The sequence below is a fragment of the Eurypyga helias genome, unplaced genomic scaffold, assembly GCF_000690775.1.
Source record: "Eurypyga helias isolate BGI_N326 unplaced genomic scaffold, ASM69077v1 scaffold50177, whole genome shotgun sequence".
NCBI lineage: Eukaryota > Metazoa > Chordata > Aves > Eurypygiformes > Eurypygidae > Eurypyga > Eurypyga helias.
In genome coordinates this window covers 1-25,173 of record NW_010263363.1, presented here as the reverse complement: position 1 = coordinate 25,173, position 25,173 = coordinate 1, and the positions used below count along the sequence as shown (strand labels likewise).

At 44.1% G+C, this 25,173-nt stretch overlaps 2 protein-coding genes across 2 annotated transcripts; one reads left to right on the top strand and one right to left on the bottom strand.

Moving 5' to 3' along the window:
- Nucleotides 1-3,904: 3,904 nt before the first annotated feature.
- Nucleotides 3,905-19,722, top strand: LOC104505396 (dedicator of cytokinesis protein 7-like; the record flags this gene model as incomplete). The annotated part of the gene is made up of 12 exons (XM_010155995.1): nucleotides 3,905-4,080; nucleotides 4,277-4,345; nucleotides 6,676-6,805; nucleotides 6,912-7,124; nucleotides 7,538-7,623; nucleotides 9,762-9,828; nucleotides 11,026-11,175; nucleotides 13,123-13,203; nucleotides 15,218-15,383; nucleotides 16,049-16,191; nucleotides 17,756-17,849; nucleotides 19,547-19,722. Coding segments are annotated over 12 exons (1,551 nt in total), but the record flags the coding sequence as incomplete, so codon positions are not given.
- Nucleotides 19,723-21,840: 2,118 nt separating this feature from the next.
- Nucleotides 21,841-23,582, bottom strand: LOC104503984 (angiopoietin-related protein 3-like). Its single transcript, XM_010155994.1, has 2 exons — nucleotides 23,264-23,582; nucleotides 21,841-22,022 (listed from the first exon to the last, which is right to left on the bottom strand). Exons 1-2 carry the CDS (start codon nucleotides 23,580-23,582, stop codon nucleotides 21,841-21,843), a joined length of 501 nt encoding a protein of 166 aa, XP_010154296.1.
- Between the last annotated feature and the right edge of the window lie 1,591 nt (nucleotides 23,583-25,173).

The following is a 25,173-nucleotide window of genomic DNA, read 5'->3' as shown; positions in this document are numbered from 1 at the left end:
TGTTTTCTGGATTCTGGGAGCAGGCTTTCCTTTGCATATTTTTAGCGTGTGTTTGCCATTAATTTAGAGTATTCCATAGTCCTGGTTGGGAAGGTGGTCAGAGCTCTTGTAGAACTTTGGCTTCTGGAGGGCCTTACACTCTTCTTGGAAGAAACACACACCCTGTCAATGATTTCCTGCAGTAACGCTCCAGTATTCCCCCGTTAGGTTTATTCCCGGTGGGTAGGCGGACTGCACGCTTGCAAATCCTTGGCTGAGATCATCCCTCTGCCTTTGGAAGCGTGGTGAAGAAAAACGGGCTGCATTTCATGGAGGTGGTGCCTACAGTTGCTTCCTAGGAGCTGTGGGGAGGAATCGAAAAGGCGTTTGCTGGAAGCAGGATGGAGGTTGCATGGAAGATGCTGTCTGCAGCCTGGCAGCGAGCAGGGCTGTGGGAGAGGACGGCTTTGTAGCTCCTCAGCTGCTCCCTCGTTCCTGCTGCAGATTTCAAAACCTTTTAATATGCAGCTGAGAGCAGGACTGGCTATTCCTGTGAAAATCTGGAGATCAGTTGGACATCAGGGTGGTGCACGAGGGTGAGGGCGAAGCTCTGCAAACTGAGGAAGTCTTGCAGTCCTAATAGGCCAGGAGTGTTGTTCCTGGTGCCACGAGGAGGTGTGGAGACGCAGAGGTGTGGGGACCCGGATGTGAGATGGTGGAGCAGGTTCTGCTCCTCGGGCAGCGGTGAGGCCGGGATGATGAGGGTGGTTATCCAACCTTGCCCGACTCTTCTCGTGCGTGTTCAATCTGATGGGTTCATGTGACGATTTCGGGCGACTTCGGCCAGGATGCAGATAACACAGGAATAGCCTCTTGTATGCTGTGTCTGTTCTTGGCCTCATCCACAGCTTCCGAGGGATGCAGGACGGAGGAAAGGTTAAGGCATCAGCAGCGAGAGCTCTCGTGATTCAGTGCAGACATGGGGACACCACTTGGGTTCATTTTCCTTTTGGTGCGTTTGTTCATCCTTAATTCCTCCTCCACTTTCATCACTTCTTCCCCCACAAATATCTAAAGCTTAAAATAACGTGCTTGCCTTTTATCTGCCAATAGTCTGACACGAAGTAGTTCCTCTTCATAACCAGGAATTTATGTTTGGCCTGTTTACTCAGGTGCTAGACAGTATTTCTGGCTGCACAGATGGCGAGTCTAATACAGGCTTCTGGGTTTGACTTTTATGTTTGTTTACATCTTCATGGTACAATAGTTATCTGAAGAGACAAACTGGAGAATTGTGAAGTGCAACCTTGGGCCTAATCCTGAGATGTACAAAGGGTTTGGGAACCCCCCGGAACACAAACCCGGTGTTGAGTAGCCCCTTGAGCAGGGACCTGGTGTTGGGTAGCCCCCTAAGCACTGCCCGCCTTGCGGGGTTAGGGTTTTACTAGCGTAGCCAGTTTGTTCTGCCTTTGTCCAGTACGTTACTGTGCTAGTGTTGGACAAGTGAAATTTGGGATGTAAAATGCCAGGAATAGGGGAAACATGGCATGTTTGGGGCAGTGGCAGTGTCTGCCCTATATCTGCTCGGTCCTGCACATCCCCCTCCACGTTAATACAGTGTTTTCCTTGTCTGTGGTTTATGTTTATCAGGACGAAGGGGTTAGAAAGATCAGAGGGAATGAGGAAATGGTTCCTCTTTGTTAGCCCGGAGAGATGCCCAGGTAAATGAGTTTGTGTGGATTGGAACCCAACACTTGCAGGGTCAGCGGATGCGCTGGAAGGGAGGCAGCAGGAGGGGTAAAAACATGTCTTAAAATGTTAAAACTTAAAAATGGGGTCGGTTAAGCAGCTTTAAGTCACCCTCTGAGGGTACCATAACCCTCTGTCCCTCTTCCAGTGGGGCACTTCCAGCATCCAGCACAGAGCTGCTTTGGGTGTGGGTGGGGCTTGGGCTGGCAAGGAGGGGACCTGCGGAACCCAGCGCTTCTGCATCCCGCTGCCTCCGTGGCTCTTGCCCAGGGAGTTGGATGTTTTTATCTTCATTTGCAAGGAGTCTCCGATTGCGGGCTCTCTGTGCCTTGGGTTTGAGGTCTGTGGGTGGAAAGGGTTACATGCACGCAGTGCAATATGCTGCAGTTCTTCTGAAAACATGTGCTTTTAGCGGTTCCTCAGTAAGGAACCCCCAGGCTTCGCTGCTCTGCGTTTTGTCGCTTAACCTGCTGCCACATGGAGCTGGTCTATCCGTAAGCAACGGAGGTGCGAGGTGGTGACATGTTGACTGCAGCGTGGGAAAGAGCAACGGCAAGTTCTGCTCATTGTGAGTTCAGCAGCGAGGAGAAGAGTGCAGAGTGTCTGGCTGGTAATTGCAGAAGTTCTCCATATCACGTACTTCAGATTCATTTCCAGGGTTCAGGATGAAAAGGGGAAACAAGGTTGTGGGGTGAGAGATAAATGGATGATGGTGGTGCGTGTCTACACAGAAATGCATTTGTACCTTATACCTGAGTTGCAGAACTCAGTGCTGAGTTTCTAGACATCATATGTTGCTGTGGACCAGATTCTGATCTGGCGTAAAGTCACGTGGTCCAAGTCACCTGACTTGGTTGGAGTCACGCCATTTCTCTGCTGAAGGGTTTGCCTTCTGCGTTTAAGTAAATTGCAGTATTCATTGAAGTTGGCTGTGGTAGGAGAGATTCCTTCAATACCCCCTGTGTTAGCCAAGTCTTTTTCCTTGAATAACAAGTTGATTCATTTCACAGCTTTTTGGCAGTAGAAGTTTAAAATCTGGGATTTGAGGTTGGTCTTGCAATTTTTTTGAGAAGCACATTTAAAACTTAAGTACTGTTTTTTTAAAGTCATCACCAACAAAAGAAAAGCTACAGGATAGTTCCCTGTCCCACAGAAACTGTCTGAATGACAGGGAAGAGGAAATAGTAGAGAAAAGTGGCTGAATTTTGATGTGTGTTTGTAACTTGGATTAAACACTCAGCCTCGCTGGGATGTGCCAGGGAATTCTAGGAAATCTGTCAGTTGCTGTAGAGACAAGTGACAAGCCTCACAGGGTAATGATCTCATATCAGAATATATATATGTGTTTATTTAACGTGCATATGTAAAACCGCCCAGTTATGCAATGTTAGAATGCATCTGGTTTATTTTTTTTCATGTACCTAAAAAAAGCTCTTTTTTCAGTATGGTGAGATCAGGGCTGCTGGTCAAATCCAGTGTTTTCCTGCATGTGTGTTTTTCCGTCATTCCTTGGGCTCTGGGCACAAGCTTTGTGCCCGGCACAGACGTTTGCTAAGCAGCCGTTTTCCTTACAGCAGTGGCCTGGCGTATGGGTGTCGGGGCCTAATAGCAGGGAGCAGAGGTGGTTAAACTTGTACCCGTGGTGGGTGAACACTGGTTTATGTTCCCCAGAGAAGTGATTTAATGCGAAATAATGTTAGTCTTTAGAGTTCTGTGGCTTTGTGAGTTCCTGGTAAATCAGCGCTGGGTTCCTGCCTGGGGGTCGTGCCTGAGGGTAGGAGGGTTCTTGCATCAGGGTGAAGCTTCCCTTTGTCATCAGGGCAGCAGCGTGGTAAAAGAAATACACATGGGAAATAAAGTGTAAGATTTTCTTTTGGTGCAAACTACTGAATTTCTTGAGAATAGATGATTTTTTTTTTTTTTTTGAGCTGATGATGGCATGCATCATAGAAATATTCTGAGAAATAATCAGGTAAAAGGTAAGACATGAAAAATAACTATGTGCTGTGTGTTAGCTGAGACTGACACCAGTAGGGTTAATTGTCATCTGATGTTAGATCAAGTTTCCTCAGCAAGGCAGAAGAGCTGGTTTAAAAACCCAGGTGGAGTAGGTGCATGTGATTCAGTCTTTTTCTTTCTCTCTTTTAAGACCCTTCCATGGCTTTGTTTTCCCCAGGTGCCGCTTACAGAAGCAGTGGACCCGGTTGAGCTGGAGGACTACCTTATTACACACCCGATCACAGTGGAGTCGGGGCCCCTGCGAGACTTGCTGGAGTTTCCTCCCGATGACATCGAGGTGGTGTACACCCCCCGGGAATGTCGAACGCTTGTGTCGGCCGTGCCCGAAGAGAGGTAGGAGGGGACAGGGTGACACCTCGCCCAAGGGCTCCCTTGTTCTGAATTTGAGTCCCTGCGAGGCTGAAGCCTGGGATTTTTGTCTGTAAACGCCTGAAAGCATAAATACAAACGGAAGCGGAAGTGTGTGTGTTTAAGATGTCATTGTCCTGTCTGTGAATTTGAAGGTTGGTTGTTTTTATTCTTTCAACAGTGAGATGGACCCTCACGTGAGGGACTGTGTAAGAAGCTACACGGAAGACTGGGCGATTGTGAACAGAAAGTGAGTTCCCCTGTGGTATCTCTCAGCTTGATTTCAGTTTTACATTTTCGCAGGATGACTAGCTGGTATGATGAGGCTCAAAAATTACTGTCTGGGCTACAGATTCCCTGTGCCCTGGCTTTTGGTTGCCCAGCTCAGCTGAACTGATCATTTGTGTTTAGCTGAACTGATGCTTTGTGTTTTGAAAATCAGATCTCAGACCCCCTTGGGGCATTTCTGAAAATCTAGGCCATTTTAGTCCACAGTTGCTCCTTTAGAATGGTAGAGAAATTAGGGAATGCAAACTAGTAAAACTAACTGCAGCATTGGTTTCTTTCTTTGTTCCATATGTTTTTAGTTCTTTTGAGAGAGAAGTTGCATTAGTTTTGTAACAAAGTAGGATTTATGTGCAGGTACAACCCCCTAATAGATAAGGAGCCTTCTGCAGCATTCATTTGTTCCCAGAGAGACTCTGAGAAAGTACGTAATTTAAACAAATAATTGTTAATATTTGGGCTATCACAACATTTACCTACTGGGTTAATAGTTTAGAGAATGTGCATGCATTGATTAATTTATGCAAATTAGCAGGAAGTTTTCTGAGTAGCTTTCCTCTGTTGGGTGATGAAAGCCTGTTGGCTTCAAGAGCTGCTGTCAAGGAGTAAGTGATCCATGTGATGTGCATCACCTACAAACGACCTGACTACAGCTACAGCTCTGCCCTCGTGGCAGTTGCTGCAATTCACTGGTTTAATGTTGTCCTGTGAACCACTTCAGGGAATGCTGGAGATAGGCTTTGCAGTGCTAAGATGACCTAATAAAAACGTGGTTTGTAATCTCATACCAAAAAAACCCAACCCCAGAAATAAGATGGGAGAGAGATGCCTTATTAACTCCCAGCCTTTGTGGGCACAGTCTAGAAGACGCAGTAGGTTTGGACGGTGTCACCTGAGCCAGCACACCTCTTGCTTTCTCATCAACTTCTGCTGGTATCTGGAACTCCTGGCTGTGATTCCTGCCCTGAGGAGGTTTAGTTGGAGACGGTACAGCTTTCTGTCCCGTGCAGATTAGCTGCAGGTTGCGTTCTGCATCAGAGTTGCCTGAGTGGGTGGAGGGTGTGATGAGTGATTACTGAACTACAGTCAAAGGTTGCCTTGCCCCTTCAGGGGAGCAGAGGGACTTCCATAAACATTCATAGCACTTTTTACTTGGATATAATCATGGCAGTGGTAGAAATGGAAGGGTTACTGCTGAAGCAGGCAAAGAGCCCGAAAGCCTGGCTGAGAAGGATGGAACTGTGTCTCAAGAAAGGTCGGTAACAAGTTTCTCTTAATCCATCCTCTTGGGTGGTTACCAGTGCTTTGACTAGCTCAGGGGGCAAAAAATCCAGCTCTTTAGCTTTAGAAGAACATGACTTCTGGTGTGGCATCCCTCTCTCTCCCCCACCCCATGGGAAATAGTCTTTATTTCAGTCTCGGTCTACAGTTCTTTGTAACCAAAATGGTTTTTTGGGGCAGAAAAATCCATCCGTTCAGTGATTAAGGGTGTTGGAAAAGGTAAATAAGTTTTCTTCACTGGCCATGGTTTTCACATGTCTGTGCATCCTTCTGTGGTAACTTCAGGGACAGGGCGGGATAAGAACAACTAATTCTAGATGTGACCCCAGCACTACTTCGGGCCGAGTGCGTGCTGTGAGGAGACTGCGGCTCTGGCCATATGTGTGTGTAAATACAGACGCAGTGCCATTTGGTATCCAAAAATCTGTGAGTCAAAGCGATCTGATCTTGTCAGCAGCAGTAGACAGACTGTTTACTAGCAACCGCTCTGACACCTTGGAAAGCTCTGGAGGACCCAGTTCTGCTTAAAAAAAGCTCTGGGAAGTTACTTATTTCAGCTGGGGTCAGAAAGTCTGTTTGTTTTCCAGAGGTGCTTAGAACCTCTGCGCTTCTCGCAGTCTTACCTGAAGTTGGTGTTTTGGTTTTCAAGTTACTGATATTGTTTGCTCCAGGTCAGTTCTTGCTGCAGCAGAACCACTGGCCTTCAGTCCTCATGCTCTTGCCCTGGGTTCAGCTTGGCATCACAATCGCACGTTTTATGATAAACTTAATTGGCCATTGATAACACTTTTGACATCACCAGTTGAACAGAGTCACATTGTAGTACTGGAATACTGTTTGTTAGATTATTACCCAGCCACAGTGGTGGATGGTGACTGGAAATACTGTTTGCAGAGAGCATTTTATGCTTTGAGAGGACCCACACTGATAATACTGGGTTTGTTCTGTAATTCTGCTTCTGGGTTTGTGGTCAAAAATGATGTTAAAAATGCATTTGAAATACTTTGTTTTCAGATATCACAAGCTGGGAACTGGATTTAATCCCAACACCTTAGACAAACAGAAGGAGAGGCAAAAGGGACTCCCCAAACAGATCTTTGAGTCTGATGAAGCTCCAGATGGCAACAGTTACCAGGATGAACAAGTAATGTACCTTTAAAACCTTGCTGCATAAAACCTAATTTATAGTCGCATTTTAAAAGTGCAGTCCCTTTCCCATTATAAGTTGCTTTTAATTTGTTGAATCTCAGGACGACCTTAAACGACGTTCAATGTCGATCGACGATACTCCCCGGGGCAGCTGGGCATGCAGTATTTTTGATCTGAAGAACTCCCTCCCAGATGCCCTTCTCCCAAACCTGCTGGACCGAACCCCGAATGAAGAGATCGACCACCACAATGAGGACCAGAGGAAGTCCAGTAGGCACAAGGAGCTTTTTGCACTGCACCCAGCCCCAGAGGAGGTATTTTTATATACATGTGGGTTAGACTAAAGAAGTGAAGGATATAGGGAATGTGAAAACTGCCAGTCTGCCACAAATGTGAAGGAGTTAAAATCACCCATGTTTAATATCCATGAGAGCCTTGGCTGTTTTGTGGGTCGCATGTTTTTTCGCATATTGTCTTGTCACAGATATTACTTCCTGAAGATTGGTTTTCCTTTATGGTTATGCAATCCCCTATAATGTAGAAACATTAAAGGGATTTAATTTAGCATATTTATAGCTGCTGCTGAATGCAACGTGCTGGTAAGCCTCAGATTAAATTGGTGCTGGTGTCTTAGGAAGAAAAAAGTGATAGGGGTTTGCTTCACCATGGTATTAGCGGTTTGTACAAGTGTCGCGTCTCTAAATTGCTGTTCTGTGACGAATTTCAGGAGGAGCCTATAGAACGACTTAGTGTCCCTGAAGTACCCAAAGAACACTTTGGCCAAAGACTCCTGGTGAAGTGTTTGTCCCTTAAGTAAGTATCGCTCCAACACACAGCTGCTTTACAGACATCGAGAATTTCAATCTGCTGTTGTTTCCATGTGCATCTGGATGACTCTGCTGCCTTGTTTATTACCCTTGAAGGGTTTTAACACTGGTTGGTTGTGGGCTTAAAGGTTAGTTCTATAAAGGATAAGTTACACAGTACTGTGCATCAGACAGTTTTATGTTCAAGACTTCCTTTAGTGGTGTTACATAGAAAGTATTCACCTTCCTTGGCTTCTCTCTGCGTTGCTTTTCCCTCTGTAGCTATACCTGTTCCACATTACTGGCACGCGTGCTTCGCTGCGCTCAGTCAGGGCTCTGCAGTTGGTCAGGCACTGCTGTTCAGCTCTGTATCGGGGATTTTTAAGTGTGTGTGAGTGGAAATAAAGATTAAAAATGCTTAAGCCTTAAAACATAAGACAACCAAAGATGTGCCAAAGTTTAGGCTCAACAACCTTGACTATGTCCCTTTAAGAGGGAAGACTTTATATACTTAGCAAGCATTAACTGGAGGAATAGAAACCTGTTAAACAAGTTTAATGAAGTGGAGCTCCTGAATATAGGGTTACCTGCAGCTGGTTCATTGCCTATAACTCTTCTCTAATAACACAAGGTAAAATTTTACTGTTATTCCCTTGGAGAAATAAAGTACAAAACTGATTTTCCACACTGCTGTATTCATCTTCTGTGTCCTCAGTTAGGTCAACCCTTCTTATTAGAGAGCTCCAGTTAGACTACATTGCGGCTCATAACTGAGATATATGTGTGGGACATATCTCCTGCTCGTAGAGTACTTCAGGACCTAATATAGCCATAGAGATGAACTGATTTTGCAGCCTTTTATGAACTGGAACAACATAATACGCAGCAGCAGTGGAGCTCTCTCTCCAAAGGATGGTGTCTTTAGCATAAATAAGTTAGACGCTGGAAATTAACATTTTCTGCTATTTAAGCATCCCTTCCTGACTGTAAATTTATGGCAAATCTGCCCAAGTACATGCTTGTTTGTGTACCAAAGTAATCTCTGAAACTGTACTTACAGGGGTAATAGCAAGCATCCAAGACTGTGCTGTCTTAGCCTCTTCCCCAGGGAGAGGGCTAAAATGGCATAAGCAGGGTCATTTTTGGGTTAATCTCACCCTTGTTGCAAAACTAGAGAAAATACCTGTTTGATGCAGTCCTGGATGTTGTTCTCCCCGTTGGCAGAGAGAATCCCAGGCTGAAAAGCTGAGAGCTGTGTGCGAGGAGGACTGGGTGCGTGGGGCTATCCCAGCCTGGATTGGGCAGTTGTTTCACGGGCAGGCTGTGAAACAGGAGGATGGCATTTCAGGATGGCATTTCAGCCCCTGCTCACTTTGGAGCAGGGACAGATTTTGAATATATTTTAATTTCTTTAACGTCCCAGGTGATTTAGCAGTAAGCTTAGCTCTGGTAGGCTAGTGTTTTCATTGGACGTGCTTCACATAGCACAAATACTTGGTCACGGGTGCTCTGAAAAACTGACCCCTTTCTGAGAGAGTTTGAGATGTTGGTGTTTTCTGGCAAAAGGTAAATGTTGAAAATTGCCAAAACAGCTGTCCCTGACTCTCCAGAGGAAGGAGCTTTCTGGTCAGTAATGCTGAGAGGAGCAGGCCATTTCGCCCTGTCAGCGGGTCAGCAGTCAGTTAGCCCATGGCACGGCTTCTCAGGGTAATCAGAGGAGCTAAGTGGCCCGGCTATCCCAATTAATAATTCCTCTCCCTGTAAGGGAGCTATTAGGTTGCTTTGCGCTTTCAAAGCAGACGTATAAGCACCTAGAGAAGCACGCTTTGTGTCCCGTGACCCTAATCCCAACCGCTGTTGGGTCAGCGAGCTGAAGTGGCGTTTAGAAGGTCCAGGGGGCACCAACGCGAGTTCTGGGGGAAGGGAGCAGAGCCGATGCAGAGGAAGCAGGGCAGGAGAGGAGAGGGGGGAAAACTGGGAAGCGAGACCCTAACCCTAATCCTTTTGGCAGGAGCAAGCCCTTAGGTGGGCTCAGCTATCCCTGACATCAGCTGCCACCTTACCCCGGGAGGATTTGGGGTGGGAGTGGGTCAGTCTTTCGTACAAAATGCAAGTCAACTGATTTTGTGTGTTTCTTTCTTTCAGATTTGAAATAGAAATTGAGCCCATTTTTGCAAGTTTGGCTTTGTATGATGTTAAAGAAAAGAAAAAGGTAGGTCTTTAATTACCTGAGTGATGATGTTTCCACTGAGACATTGCAGACCTGTATTAAAAAAAGGGAATATATTCTGGAAACAAGCCTTTATGAAGACCGTGACTCACTAGTGGTTGAAAGAACGGTGAAGGCATTTCGTGTGTTCTTCTGCTTAGTAAAACAGTTGAAGTATAACCACCTTTCTAAAAATATTATCTGATATGTGAGTGCCTGAAATCAGACTATATATATTGTTCAATCTTGGCTTTCAGAAGGCTCTTCCCCAGGGAGAACTTTAATAACTGAAACCTTTTATTTAGATTAAGTTTTTATGACTTTCTTAATCTCTTTCTCGTGATTCAGCATGGTATGTGTCCAAGTAACATTTTAATAATGCACAAGAAAGTCATACATACTGAAATTGCTAAAATGAAACCAAAACCGAAGAGTCGTTTCAAGATCTAGGTTATAGGAAACACAAAATGCATTTATTTCCCTGTTTATGTTCTGTATTTAATATTTGAAGAGTCTCTTTGTTTTTCTAATTCAAGATATTAGCAGTAGTAGAGAGAAAAATGTTAAAAATATGCATTTTGACATTAATCTCTAAGACTTGGATTTAATGCATTGAGTTTTAAGTTATGTAGATGAGAGTATGTGGAATATTATGTGAACTTTGTTTAATATTTAAATCACCTTTCATAAGCCAATTTTATCATCTCATTACTCCATTTTTTTCCCTCTAACCTAAGTTCTGTAGTGACCTCTGCTGTCGGTAACCAGCTCACGTTCATTTTGGCTGGGAAACCTTGACGCAGTCGAGGGTTTGGTGTTTCAGCGTAGAAAGCTAGGCTGTCCTTCAAGATGTGTTGGTTTTAATTTTTCTGTGAATGATCTTAAAGGTCGTTTTCTGTTTTGATACCTCAGTATTTTCAATTCAGATAGCAGTTGTAGTTCCTAGTCCTGTGATGGAACCGCATTCCTTACAGGAGCTGGAGGAAATCTTATAGGTAGCATGTTTTGTTTGCTCCTTTCCCACCGCCTTGACTTCTTAACAAAGAGGCCCTTTTGTGTTTCTTTTCATACGTGGTCTGAAAGGAGGCACTGTTGGTAGTTTTTTTACATGTGTTTTGAAGCTGTCTGTTGTGTTTATGAAGATTTCACCAAAAATATACAGTATAACTAGTGTGTGAAGCTACCCAACGTCTTCCTTAGATTTCAGAGAATTTCTACTTTGACTTAAACTCGGAACAAATGAAGGGAATGCTTCGTCCACATGTGCCCCCGGCAGCTATATCCACGCTGGCCAGATCTGCCATCTTTTCTATCACCTACCCCTCTCAGGATGTCTTCCTGGTAATAAAGGTGAGAAATGCCAGGAACTTAAGCTGTTATTGGCTCTTGTTTTCTATTTAAAATAAAGTGTAAAAACCTCTGGCTGACTAGGTGACTTCTTATTTGCATTTGGAGAGCAGAATTCTATTCTCCAAAGCATAAATTCTGTTTAATTTCAGATATTCTGACTGAGTACATGAAGTTCCTCTGTAACAGAAGCAGTTCAGGGGAGATACGCGTTGTTGTATTATTGAAAAACTGGGAAGAGCACAAAGGTTTGCTTGATATAGAGCAGCTTTCTGGGGCTTGACCTTGTTTTTCACGTGAAACAACGTGCTGACTCCTGAAGAGGATAGATAAGCGAGCGATTTAAAAATATATATTGATCTGAATCTCATTCCAAAAATGATACATTGCCCTTAAACCAGATTTTCAAACGTCTTCAAAAATTGAAATGGCTAAGAGAGTGAGATCCATAACTGAAATACAAAGCCACGTTGGTCACTCCTGGAATAAAGTATACAAAGATAAAAGTTATTTTCTCTTCTTTCATGTGGTTCAGTGAGCGCCCAAATGTTACTAGCTCAGATTGGCATTTGAGTAAGGTTTTTTTGGCTGGTCTCTGTGTAAAAAATGATGCTGTTATAAAAAAAGGAGTTCAGCACATGCTTTTGGGTCACAGGCAGTGGTTTCATTGCCTGCCAGCTGAGTGCTGTGTTTTGAGAACCCTGTTGACTGAGGTTTGGGCAAGTTCTTCACGAACTGCTTCTTACATGAGGAATCAGCTTTTGGAAATGAATTAAGGCTTTGTGGCATGACGAACAGTCCCAGGTGAGTATGAGGCTTTCTGTGGTGTTGGAGCGTATTCTGATCTCCAATTTTTTATAGGATTCTCTGAATTCCTTCTAAAAATCACATTCTGCCTGTGTGCACACATTCACTCTTCTGATTTTTACACGATGTGAGGAAGAGCGAACCCCATATTTATGAGATGAGAAACTGTCCGAAAGAGCTTGTGACTGCACATTAGTGCTTGTAAAACCAGTGATCCAAGAGGAGCTGGTGGCTTAGGTGGTTTTTGATTTGATGATGAAAAGGATATGGTTGGGGATAAATAAGACAGATGCATAGCGTGTCTTCCTGGGTGAATTTTCACCTGGGTTTCACTGGGAAACCACTTTTCTGCCAGCTGGTACTGGTAGCATAAACTCACTGGGGAGCGCAAGATTTGATGGAAAGTGGCTTTGTTCTTTATATTGTGGGAGGCTTTGGGGTTCTACTAATAAACAAGTATGAATGGCACTTCATAAGCATGGGAGAAGTTTAAAGATAACCTAGTAACAGCATGTGCACAGTAGCGTGGGAGGGAGGGCCAGGATGGTTCTGAAAGAAACAGGCCTCTCGTGTGTGATAGGGAAGGTGTTTCTGTTAGAAACTGAGTGTTAAGCATTTTGTATTCAAGAAACACTGACTTGGGGACTTCAGAAGCACACATCTACTCTTTGACTAATTTTAATTATTTGATTATTTTAGTATTTGATTTGAAAACACACTGATTTAAAACAGTGCTTGTTTTAGCTGGGTGCATCTGAGTGGCCTTTTTTGCAGCTGCAATAGGTCCTTAATGTGGAGAACAGAAATGAGAAGAGGATTCCGAAAATGATGATGCTGAAGACAGTATAAGCTGCCTTTAAGACCTTAAGAAATGAGCCAAAAGTGGCTCTAGAACAGATCAAACCTAAGTGAAGTGGTAGATATTCCCTTTGAACCTATATTTTACATGTGTGATTCAGTTATAGCTGGAGATCTGGGAACTTAATGGCTCTAACAACTTGAGTGCAGTGCTTGTTCCCTGACTCACGAAGGGAAATCGAGCTTTAACTCTTTCAAAAGGATGTTTTTGCTTCCTAGTGTTTGTTTAATTTAACAGTCCTTGCTGGATACATGTCCTTATAATGGTTCATTTTCCCTTCTCAGTTGGAAAAAGTATTACAGCAGGGAGATATTGGGGAGTGTGCAGAACCTTACATGATTTTTAAAGAATCTGATGCAGCAAAGGTAAGATTCTTTCAATGTTTTGATGAAATCTGACTACAAACACTCTAAGGCGTGTTGTTAACAAATTAAACATAAGTTTCTTTTATTTTGCCTTGGACTTAGCCGCCATGGATACTGTTTCTGTTGTTAAAAAGATCCTTTTTTAATTGGGAATCTAGCCAAATTCTAAAGGCCAAAGAATCAAAGACTCTGGAATTTTGATGCCTTATTGGGGTAGAGCAGTTAAAGGTCATCGTTTTTGCAGCCGTCAGGGGAGACGGGTGGTTACCGTCAGGCTCAGTCATCTTGGAGTCCCTGTCCCACAGGGTCAGCCATGTGCTTATGGCTGGGGCCAGGGACGACAGCCTCTGACTTCACGTTGCAGTAAAGCTTCAACTTTTCTGTTGCTTCTGCAACTTAACTCCATCAGAACCCCTCTGCCTTCCTCTAGAAGGGTTACAGAGTGAATGGGAGATGTTCACAGGAGATTCTCCAGCAGGCCTGGTTGTGAATGGCAGTGTGTTTCTGGCTCTTTTTTGATGTTATTTTCTGCTGATTTTTCTTGTTCCTAATACTGTAAAGAAGGGCCACACTCAACAGCAGGGATAAAGGTGTCCTACCTGTAAGGGTAGGTTTAAAATTTTATACTTTAGCGGGGTTTTTTTTTTCCATTAACAACGTCCCTTTAGTTCCTGCCCTCAGCCCTTTGGGCATTGTCCTCTAAGTGCGGTGGAAGGCAGGGACCTGCCCCAGCTTGAGTGACTCTGGCTTCCCATGCGTGTTTGAATGCAGCCTGTCTCCTTGCTGTAGAAGCCCTTTGCTCAGGACCAAAAGCTGAGGTTTCCCCGCAGAGAAATGCCATCTCATTCCCTGCAGTTGGCAGCTGGCTCCTTGTTGAAGTCTGTCAGAGTCTGGGTGGGAATTGCAGATTTGGTATGCTGAGGAGCAAACAGGAATGCTGGTGGGATCTGCAGAATTCAGAGGCACCTGGACTATGGCCTCTCCTCAGTCTTTTCTCCCTGAGTGAACGTAGAAAGGTGATAGTGAGGACTGAAGGAAGGAATAAAAAGAGAGATGCCAGCCCTTCCTGTGATTGTGAGCCTTTCCATTATGCGTTTTTCAAAGGAGCAGGGATGTGCCTTTGTTACTTTTGCTCAAACTCTAACAAAATTTTGCTTTCCTAAAGTTCTAACATACTTTTAGCTGAAGGAGTTCACATATTTTTGTCTATCTCTGTCTTTATATCACTGCTCCACAATGGGGGAATTTGCCATCTTTCATCTCAGGTAGAGGTAACAAAAGTAAAAAACTACATTTCCTGTGACCCACAAATGGCTGTGGGCCTAGGTGAAATTTTGGAATTGGATTTGCAAGATGCTTGGGAATGTAGGTGAGAAGGTGATTTAATTTTTCCCCCAGGGTCTCCTTCCCAGCAGGGTGCACAAGCAGGTCCTGAACTAGAAGAATGTGAGCAAGGGAGCGCTCTCTGTTGTTACCCATCCCCCTCTCTGGGAAATTCTTACAGGCTTGTCGCCAACAACCTTTCCAAAGTGAAAAATTGCCCTTTGATATGCAGAATTATGGAAAAGTCCTCCCTTACTCCTTTCTTTCCTCAATAAAATGAGCATGATGCTGCTTTGAGGAACGTTTTCAGTTTCCCCTGCAACTCCAGGTGATCTGAGCACCTGCTGTATAAAACCGCATTAGGAAGGCCCATTTCAGACTTCACAGAGTACCATTCAGTTTTTCGTGAGAGCCCAGTGTGCAGATGAGCTCACTGGGACTTGACAGGCTATTCGGGGGCTCTGGGTCGACACCAGCGGCTCTGACTCCGGCTGTCCCATTCCTGGCACTGGGGGAGGTTCGGGAAGCAGAAGTCTGATTGCCCAGCACTTCGTGATCCTCCTCTAGAAGGTGCTAGTGAAGCACGAAGTCATTGTTAACATACCATCATTACTTCTGGTTCTGCTAAATAAACCTTTGTTCCTATTCCTCTATTGGAATCAATCTCTTGGACTGAATCTTTTCTTCACAGAATAAGGAGAAGTTGGAAAAACTGAAGTGCCAGGCAGAACAGTTTTGCCAAAGACTAGGCAAGTATCGAATGCCTTTTGCCTGGACAGCCATTCATTTAATGAACATCGTGAGCAGCGCTGGAAGTTTGGAAAGAGATTCCACAGAAGTAGAAGTTGGTGCAGGAGGTACGGTATCTGGCATCTGCGTGAGGGAATGTGGACAAATGCAGAATTTACTGAAGTCTCGATTCGTGCTCTCTATCCACCATTGCTCCTTTTATCGCCTTCCTCCCCCTGCCCTAGGCCTTCTGATAGTCTTGGGTCATGGTTGAAATAAAACAGAAAAGTCCATGGTAACAAATGGATTTATCTTGCAAGGATTTTACAAGCAAACCATCTGTTATATTATTTAAAACCAGGCTTCTAAGACTGAGAGCGCGTTACAGGCTGATGAGCATTTTCCAAAGGAGTGGATTAATCTTTGTGAACCGCACAGCTCATCTGAAACTGCTCTTCAGCATCCCCAAAACTGCCAACTTCATCATCTTTCGGAGCAAGAGAAATACATAAATCTCCCCATGATAAAGACTTTTATATTAGCAGTAAGGCGCTGGGGTGAGGTTGCTGGGAGAGGAGCAGAAGTAGTCAGCTGTGCTTCATAGCCTCCCGATGCCTCAGGAGTGTGATTGTCTTAGCATAACCACCTCTTCTATCACGCTTATTGCATAATTTCCAAAAGCAGCAGCTATCTCCTTCTGCGGAAAATCCTGGTTGGAACAAAAGTAGGCTCTTGGACAATTGTTTCTCTTCTCTTTTGTTTTTTAATTCCTCTCCCTTTTTATTTTTTGAAGAACGAAAAGGGTCGTGGTCGGAGAGGCGGAATTCCAGTATTGTCGGGAGGCGTTCCTTAGAGAGGACCACCAGTGGGGATGAGGCTTGCAATTTGACCAGTTTTAGACCAGCTACTCTGACAGTGACAAACTTCTTCAAACAGGTACTGTATGAAGCTCTTTAATTAAGGAGTTGCTCCTTGGGCAGAGTGATTTGATTGTGTGAAGTCAGTTTAGACCCAGATGATTAATTTGTGATGCTTTCAGTGCATATAATGCCTCTTCCCTGATCATCACAGGGTATCTTTGAACCGCGTGCAGTGGGTTTATTACATCCTGTGCTTAATTCTGCCAGCAGTGGGTCGATTGGTGAAGTCATTTAGTAAGTTTACTGTGAATAATTATGTTATGGAGTTTGAAATTATTAGCTTGTTTTGACTTGAATGATAAAGTGTCAGTATGGCGTCGTGGATTAACTACTCTAGCTAATAGAACTGGGTCTCCCCAGGAGAATATCAGTTTATTTTGCTCCAGATTTTTCTAACATGCTATGGAAAAATCACTGGTCAACACAGTTAGAAAAACGCTCATAGGACCAAGCTCACAAAAACTGAGGATAACTTCTTTGGGTTAGTATGTGCCAAAAAGCATTCCAGATATTTGTCCTAGTGTAAGAGTTGCATAGCCTTTATCCTGATGATCTGTTGGCTCCCTTGGTTTTGTTTGGTGATAGAGAATCCCGTTGAAGCATCAGCAGGCTCAGAACTCGGTTCATCAATTTGGCATCAGTTCCCTGGACACATCCAGGGAGGCCCGAGGAAACAAAACGTTTCACTTCTGGCGGTGCTTTGCTGAGTGGCAGCTCTTCTAAGCCAGAGCTTAGGATCTTCCTGAGAAACAGTATAGACCGTGATTACGTGAAATAAAATTTCTAGTTAAGCTTAGAAAATGGTTTCAGTTCATTAATTTTTGCTGCAATTTGCTTAATGCCACATCTGGTTAGGGAAAATTGTTATTTCAATGTCACCTTTATGTATAAGAAGGGATTTTATAGTGAACCACCAGATATTTTTGGGACTGATTTCTCAATTATTGGGAATACAGAGATTTAAATTCTGTATATTGAAAGTTGATTAAGCTTTTTTTTTTCCGATTGTTTTGGTTGTGTGCCACTTTCACTGTGGGTAGCCATCCAAAGTCTGCCCTTCATTGCAGCAGTGTAAATAGGGAGAAATGTCATCAAGGGCACCAAGTTATACGGGTGCAAACCATGTAAGTGAGGGTGACTCGTGCCTCTGGTGCGCCCTGCTTTCATGAAACTCAGTAGGACTGGAACTGGGCTCTGGGAGTGGTGTCTCTGGGGTCTCAGTGACACAGGCAGAGGAGAAGGAACGAGCATCACTGCCTGAATGACGGATACTTTTTCAAACTATTATACTTGCTAAAAATTGGATATTTTGGGGAAGCCTTTTAACAGCCATTCTCAGTTTTGAAAAAGATAATATTGATGAGGAGAGAAAAGGTTTTCAATGAGAAGTTCCCACAGCCGTCATGATGATTAATAAGGAAAAAGGATGGAGAAATGAACTGTAATTTAGCATGTTAATCGTAACACCTTGTTCTGGGAAGGTACACTTCGATGTCAGAGGAAAGAGACTACAGTGTTACACGGTTTATTCATTCTCCTGCAATCCTGAAGGTAACCATTTTCCTCCCGACATCCAACAGGAGGGCGATCGCCTGAGCGATGAAGATTTGTACAAGTTCCTTGCTGACATGAGGCGGCCATCGTCAGTCTTGCGGAGACTGAGACCTATCACAGGTATTGAACGAGATCTTTTTGGCTCACGTGTTCAGGTACTTGGTTGGTCCTTCCCAATTGCCACCCAGTTCTTCTAAGTCAGCCGATGAAAAACCCTAAGAAGTCATGGTCAGCAATCCCTGCTAGACTGCCAGCACTAAAGATGGCATTTTGGCAGGTTTCTCACTGGCATGTGTGCCCATGCATCTCCTGTCACACCGAGAGTGGCATCTGTGAGAAGATGCAAATCCCAAAGCCCTAAACGCAGCAGAGGCTGAGGAACCTCTGTTCTCCTCAGTAAATTACCTCTCTCTAGCTGAGAGGAGCTCTCTCCTGGCACCCACTTGGCTACTAGCAACAGATTCCACCACTGGTTGAGAAAGGGAAGTAAAAATGCTGGCACACCAGCAGCGAAACATGGCTGGTCCCTGGCCTGTGCTATTCCGGACAATATGTACTTCACCTGTTCCTAAAAATCTCCAGTGACAGCAATCCTGCCGCTTCCTTAGGCCGTCTCTCCCGGCGCTCGGCTGTCCTTGCAGTGAGTTTAAGCAGGAAGACAACGTTGCAAAATGATCATGCTGCAGATTAATCTGATTATGGTCTGTCATGCCCTCAGGGCAGTTATCCCAACCTTTCAAGTACTTGAATGCTGTTATTAGTTCACTCCTTCTCGCCTCCGTTTTCTAGCCTAACCAGTCTCAGGTGTTTTCAGCCCTTTCTCAAAGGTGGTGATCTTAAAATTGGTTGTGGTTTTCTTACTCTCTGCTGGAGTTTCTTTGAGCACGGTGCTCTAAACTGGGTACGCTGCTCCTCCTGAGACCCTGTGCCAAGCAAAGCAGAGGGATTTGGCTCCAGTGTCTTACCCATGATGCTGCACTGATACGTCTTGGGATGGTTGTGCCTTTCTTCTGGACACTGGCATGTTGTCGCTGCTCTCACCCAGCCCTTTTCTACAAAATTGATCCGTGCCAATTATTTTTTTTCTTAAATGTTTTTATGTTTGGCTGCTTCTTCTTAATGGAAGTCATAGAATCACAGAATGGTTTGGGTTGGAAGGGACCTTAGAGATCATCTAGTTCCAACCCCCCTGCCATGGGCAGGGACACCTTCCACTAGCCCAGGCTGCTCCCAGCCTCATCCAGCCTGGCTTTGAAGATGGCCTTTGCTCTCTATTATGTTTAGTCATTTGATGCCATTTCTCCGACTTTCCCATCTCCCAAATTTTTACAGTCATTCCAGGCTCAGTGCCGTTCACCAGCGGGTCAGTGTGCTGTCAGTACAATCAGCTCACTTGCTGAGGAAAATACCCAGTAATCTTGGTGCAGATTAGCTTGCAGCAGCTCCTGATGTAGCCTTCCAGTTTCATGGGCAAGATTCCTGAGGAGACTTTGGGTGCTGTTTCTAACAATAGTTGGGCCTCACAGTAGCATTAGCTAGACTGTATTTCCCCAACTTGCCTATGAGAACAGCATTTGGGACTTGTTAAGATACATCTTTTCTGTTGCTTCTTATTATCTGGTACCCCAGTTGCCTTAAATACCAGTTTGATTCACTGTTGCTTGTTTTTTAACAAATCCACACTGACTGTAACTTATCATTTGTTTATTTATGAAAATATTATATAGGATATTAACCTGAAGAAACAAAGCATGAGTATGATTTTTGATTTAAATTACCTTCTATTTATTGTGATAAAAACATTTTCTTCTTTACAGCTCAGTTAAAGATAGACATCTCTCCAGCTCCAGAGAATCCCCATTACTGTCTAACTCCAGAGCTGTTGCAAGTCAAACTTTACCCAGACAGCAGAGTTAGACCTACAAGAGAAATCCTGGAGTTTCCTGCCAGGGATGTCTACGTTCCAAATACCACGTACAGGTTAGAGTTTTGAAATACGTTTCGCGTTTCGGGGCCTGAAACTGGCAAATGTAGAAATTCCTACCTTATCATCTGGTTTGTTGCAAAACTGGCTGTATTCGTAGATCTGCTGTGCCAGAGGAACAAGAAGGATCCAGACTGACACAGCAGAAAATAGAGATGCGAAGGGACATACTTGCAAAAACTTGGCTGTGAACAGGAACATGAGAGAGGCTTTTCTATTTCCCAAAATTCTCAGTCATATTTAGTTGAATTCCTTTAGTTTTATGTAGTTTTTTTCTTTGCCTGTGTGCTAAAGTCATCATTCTCTTACTGGTTTTATTACTTTTTCACTCTTTCAGTGACTTTCTTCTTAAAAGTGGGGGATAAAAATGAAGAAAAGGCGTAACCCCTTTGTTCATATTTCCATTTTGATTGAAAAGCAATTTCTTTGTTTACAGTGTTTGAAAAAAAAAATCTTCTGAGGATGTGGAAGATAAGAATTTTTTCTGAAATGTCTTGGAAAACAATAACCTTTCACTAACTGTGCCCAGGCAGGGAGGAGGTTTCTTGTCATTATGTACCACTAGTCGTGTCAATCTTTTTCACAGTGCCTTTGAAGACGTTACACCTCTGAGTGGAATTGTTGTCTTCAGTTGAGTAATTTCACCAACTTACTCACCAAGACAGCTACTACTTGTTGTAAAAGTTAGATGAATACAAACCAGGTTTTTATAAACCAAAGCTTACAAGAAAGAGTTTAGTCAAGTTCCAGATCTCAAGTCTTTTCAAAAGTTTAATTTACTCATTTAGTTATTTTTAGAGGTTGGACAGGTGATTAAACACTACAAGACACCAGTACAAACAAGCAGCACTGTGTGATCTCTTCTTTGTAATAAATCCACAAAGAGTAAAAGTATTTTTGCCTCTTCTCTGTAATTAGCACATTCTGTTCACAGTTGCTTCACCCTGACAAATCACAGTTTAAAGCCATTTTCTGAATGGTTGCAAATGTTGAGGTAAAGAAGTTCGTACTGTACAAGGGTGAGGTAAGATATGTAAGTCAATATGACTCAGCGTAACTGCAGAACTGGGGTCTTTGTCAGTCGGCGCTTCCACGGCCGGCCACCCACATGCATGTCGATAGTTCCTCTGCCTGGTAGTATTCTGCAGCCGAAGTTGGAACGTGGATGTGTTCTCAGGAGCAGGGCCAACACGGTCACGCAGGTTGTGCCTGCAGGCCTTGCTGGGTGGTACCGTTGGCTCCGTTGGAGTTGCCTCCCACAGGCAACTATTTGTTCTCTATTTGAAAGATGCTTTGTCGTGTGCTCGCTTGGGTCTTTCATGCAGTTACTCAGGTGTACTGAAAGGTCGCAAAGGCATGGCTCTGAATTCATTTCAGATGAGAGGAAGAGACCTCTTTCTCATTTCAGTAAGCCTTGAAGCTTAGCTCTTCACTTGCAGTGAGAAAGCGTAGCTCTGAAGTTACTCTTCAAAGCGTGGTACTGAAAGGTTGGGTCTGTGGCGTGGCGGTGTGATGTGCATACACAGCGATAGCTGCCTGAGTACAGGGCTTCAGTGAAGCTTGGCCTGAGCTGTACGCTGAAAATTTGTCTGGAAATACACAGAACCCTAAAATGGGGAAGTGCCCATCTTTCATTTGCTGACAGAAACATTCCACAGCAATGACATCAACCAAACATCAAAGTGGGTACTTTATGAAACAAAATTTCTTTTTTCCCTATACATTGATACCTAAATGTCTTCCATAGGGTTTTGCCAGCCCTTTGTTTACTGAAACACTTGTCCTGTTCCCTGCTACACAACCCAGAAACGAGTGCAACAGCCTGAAAACCCATTCCCCGAGCAGTATCGTGTATTACATGAATGGGTGGTCGATTCCCAGGCATCCTTGGGAGGTGAAAGCTCCACGGAAGCTACAGCACATTGACATCGAGGCTAGGGGGAATGAGAATACTCACCAAACAGACTGCAAGACCATCGCAAATGCCTGAGGGTTTATGTCACTGGAGATTACACCATACAGTGTGCCGATTTAGACATGCATCTGTTATTAAACATAACGTGAACTTCTCTGATGTAGTAATGTTCCGTGTACATGCGCTGGGTTAAAATGCATCGGGCTGAGCATTCAGTCAAAAGTTTTTAAATCTGTTGGGTGTATCATTATTTTGGTTGACTTCAGCAAGTAGTATCTTCCTTTCTTAGGCTTCCAGTATAAGCCTTTTTTTCTGTCCAGTCTTCCTCTTGACCTTGGTGCGACGTATTTCCCGTTAAGATTGGTTTCCTCACACTCACTGTGCCACCAGCCTCCTAAGGAAAAACGTTGTAAAGTCAGTGACTTTGAACCCCAACCTGTTAGACCATACCATTCAGACCAGTTCCAGCAAAACTGGCAGCTACCCAGTATACCCAGGCGGCTGGGTGCTTGTATGTTTACCCACTGAGGACCCATGCAAAGATGGTGTGGTCCCCGTCACGGTCTGCTTCACATGCAAGAAGTGGTGCATGGAAAACTGCACACTCAAATGCTGCCACTGAATTGGGACACTTTGTGAGCTCCACGCTTCCGTCTTTCCTGTGACCCTCTACAACTGACTTTCTGCTTTGCTGATGTTTTTCTCAGGTAAAAATAGTTAATTGTCTGTGTCTACAGGAGACTGCAGAGCATTTAGTAAACAAATTATCTCTTTTATTGGCTTGTCTCTGTAAATTGTAGGCCCAGTTGTGCTTGCAAGGGACTGGCAGCGACTTTGCTGAAAATGAAAGTTTAGCACCGTGTTCCTTTGTGGTCACTAGAGCTGAGTAACACTCTCAGCATTGTTTTAGGCATTAACAATTTTCAGATGGTGAACAAAATGTTTGTTGCATGAAGCAAGTGTCCAGGGGCAATTCTGTATCCTGTGGTTTAATCATTAATTGCTTTTTCAATTGTTTGCTTTTTACTGTAAACTGGCAAAACATAAAAGCTTCATAAGATCAAAGAATTAGGAATCCTTTAACAAAACTATTCTTAAGAAGAAATAAGTCTTCAGTCTTGCATCTTTCTTGCTCGTTTGAGGGTGATTCTAGCGGGTGTACTTGACAGACAGTTAAAATCTTCCTTTGAATGGAAACCCACCATCACTCTCAACTTTGCATTTATAGTCAAAATAGACTTAAGAGTCAGTTTGTTTTCTCTCTTGTTTGCAAGGAGGATTAACCAACCCAACCTAGGGCTGCCACACTGCACGGGCATCAGAGGAAGAGCTGCTCTGTACTTCATAGCTCAGAACCTCATCCCGGGATTTGATGTGCTGCTAGTTCTGTTTCTGACGTTGGTCGTTCGCACAGCTTTACCTGTCTATAAACCACAAAGGTGATGCCTCGTTGTTGTAGGGGCCTGCTGTCTGCCAACGAAAAACATCTGCCCTTTCCTGCAAGCAGAAAGATGCTGCTGCCCTCCCTTGCGGTATGTAAAGCCAGGCTGACACCAGTGACTACCCGCTAAAGCATTCGACTGGCCTTCATGTAATGAAGAAACTCCCGTGTTGGTACACCCAGCGTACTGATACCTAGGTAGTTTTCTGGACAGTTGAAGTCTTTTATTACGTCCACATCATGGTCTGCCGTGGAGAACCGCAGTTCCGTCTGCTCTGGCAGGGCGTTGGGGATGCTCCCGGAGATCCGTGAAAGCTGGAGAGTGTAGGCTGTTTCCGGACCTCCCAAGCTGAATGCATACTCAATGTAACGTTTGTTGTCTTTCCAATCCTGCAGCTCAATCCGTAAGATGTAGTCCCCTTGTCTGGTAATGGAGTAGGTCTGGTTCAGGCCCAGCCAGAATTCCTCTGCAAAGTCGTAGTAAACGGATGCAGTTAATATGGAGCTAGGCATGAAGGCGCTTCCCACGTGTTTCAGATCCCTAACCCATACCTCAGGTAGCTCATTTGCCTTTAAAACATAAGTATTTGAAAATATGTGTTGAAGTAAGCTGGGCAGTGTGAGACTCAAGAGGTTTCGGGGACAGAAGTCACCAGGCAGAGGTTTAGTGGGGAAGGGGTTATGTGATAAACTTTCCCTAAAACCCCATATCACTCATGCTGCTACTGAATTTGTTTGTAGAGATAACCTGCGGGTAGTAGGTATGAAAATATAGTATTTAAAAGGATTTACTCATTGCTTTAATTAAATCAATAATATGAGTCTTGGGGACTGTTGATCTTTTCAGAGGTCTCCTGCTACATTCTTTTTGTTTTCCTCTTCTTAATTGCACACCGGTGATCAATAAAAACAAGAGATATAAATGAACTGGAGCTTCTCTCTTAACTTTCCCACCTCTGGTGCAACTGTGAGGGGGAGCTCAAGGCATTTGAAAGGTGCGGAATTGGAGCCGTGTGACAAATGAAGCAAATGACATACATAAAACCTAATTGCAATTGTTGCGTTTCTTAAGGAAGGAGCTGCCGAACTGAACTGAGGTTCCAATACCCTTGTGTACAAAGTGAATTTAACTTGAGCATTTTTCATTTGCTAGAATTCCTGAGAATTAGTTTAATTGTTTCATAAATTATGTTCATTAAGTAGCTTATTATCAGGGCTGCTGGTGTCAGTGCACAATAGGTAACTGCCACCTGGAGAAACAGAGTCGCTGAATGTAAGCGCTGTACGTTAAGGTGGCATTTAAAGCAGTAGGAGACAAGAGGGTTGAGTAAAACACTCCTCCAATTTACAGGGAAGGAGCAGTAGCCTGTCCTATTTTATCACGTTAGAATATGCAGCACAGAACTGAGTAGGACAGAGCTGAGAGCGATGCGATCCTCCGCCAAATCTGTCTGACGCTGGAAGGATGCGGCTTCGTGCTGGATTAGTATGTGGGAACTGGAGACCAAACAAGGAGCAGCTACAGCATCCAGTGTGGTCAGACAAGCTGTGTCGGTAGAAGTCTACCTCAGGTGTGAGCTGCTCTCCCAGAACGTGGGAAAGGAGATACGGCAGCCCTTCACTGTAGGGGAGGAGAAGGCAGTACTGCTGCCCACGTTGAGGTTTGGATCTGTGCTGTGCCTACAAAGTCCAAATATTTCCTCAACGAACGTAGGGTCATCTTATTGTGTGAGAAAAACAGGGAAAATATTCTGGATGGGGAGGCTGTTGGGCAGCACTTGCTGCTACGAAGTCTTTGGAGTTGATGATTAACAGGGGAACGTGGGTGTTTCCTCACCCTATCCAGCCATGGAGAGGATTGGCCACTGCACGGGAAGCCAGAGGTGTTTGTGCAGGGGGGCACGCGCAGCCTCGGGCTCTCTTGAGGTTGGAAACGTTGGTGTGGCAGATTTAAGGGAAGTGGGATTGCAGAAAGTTTGAGGGAAAGTAGTGACAGCAACTTGGTGAGGTTTTGCCTTTGTGTATTTTAAAGGTTTTGGGGGATGCTTTTAAAAATAGTAAAATCTCAGTAATTCAAATAGCATTTAAATATTTATATTTATAT

Bases quoted from the DNA above. Each gene is read 5' to 3' on its own strand.
- LOC104503984 (XM_010155994.1), bottom strand. From the start codon at position 23,582: ATGCCTAGCTCCATATTAACTGCATCCGTTTACTACGACTTTGCAGAG. The intron at 22,023-23,263 runs GTATCAGTACGC...GTTTTTCCTTAG, and splicing joins CTGTCCAGAAAACTACCTAG to GAGGCTGGTGGCACAGTGAG.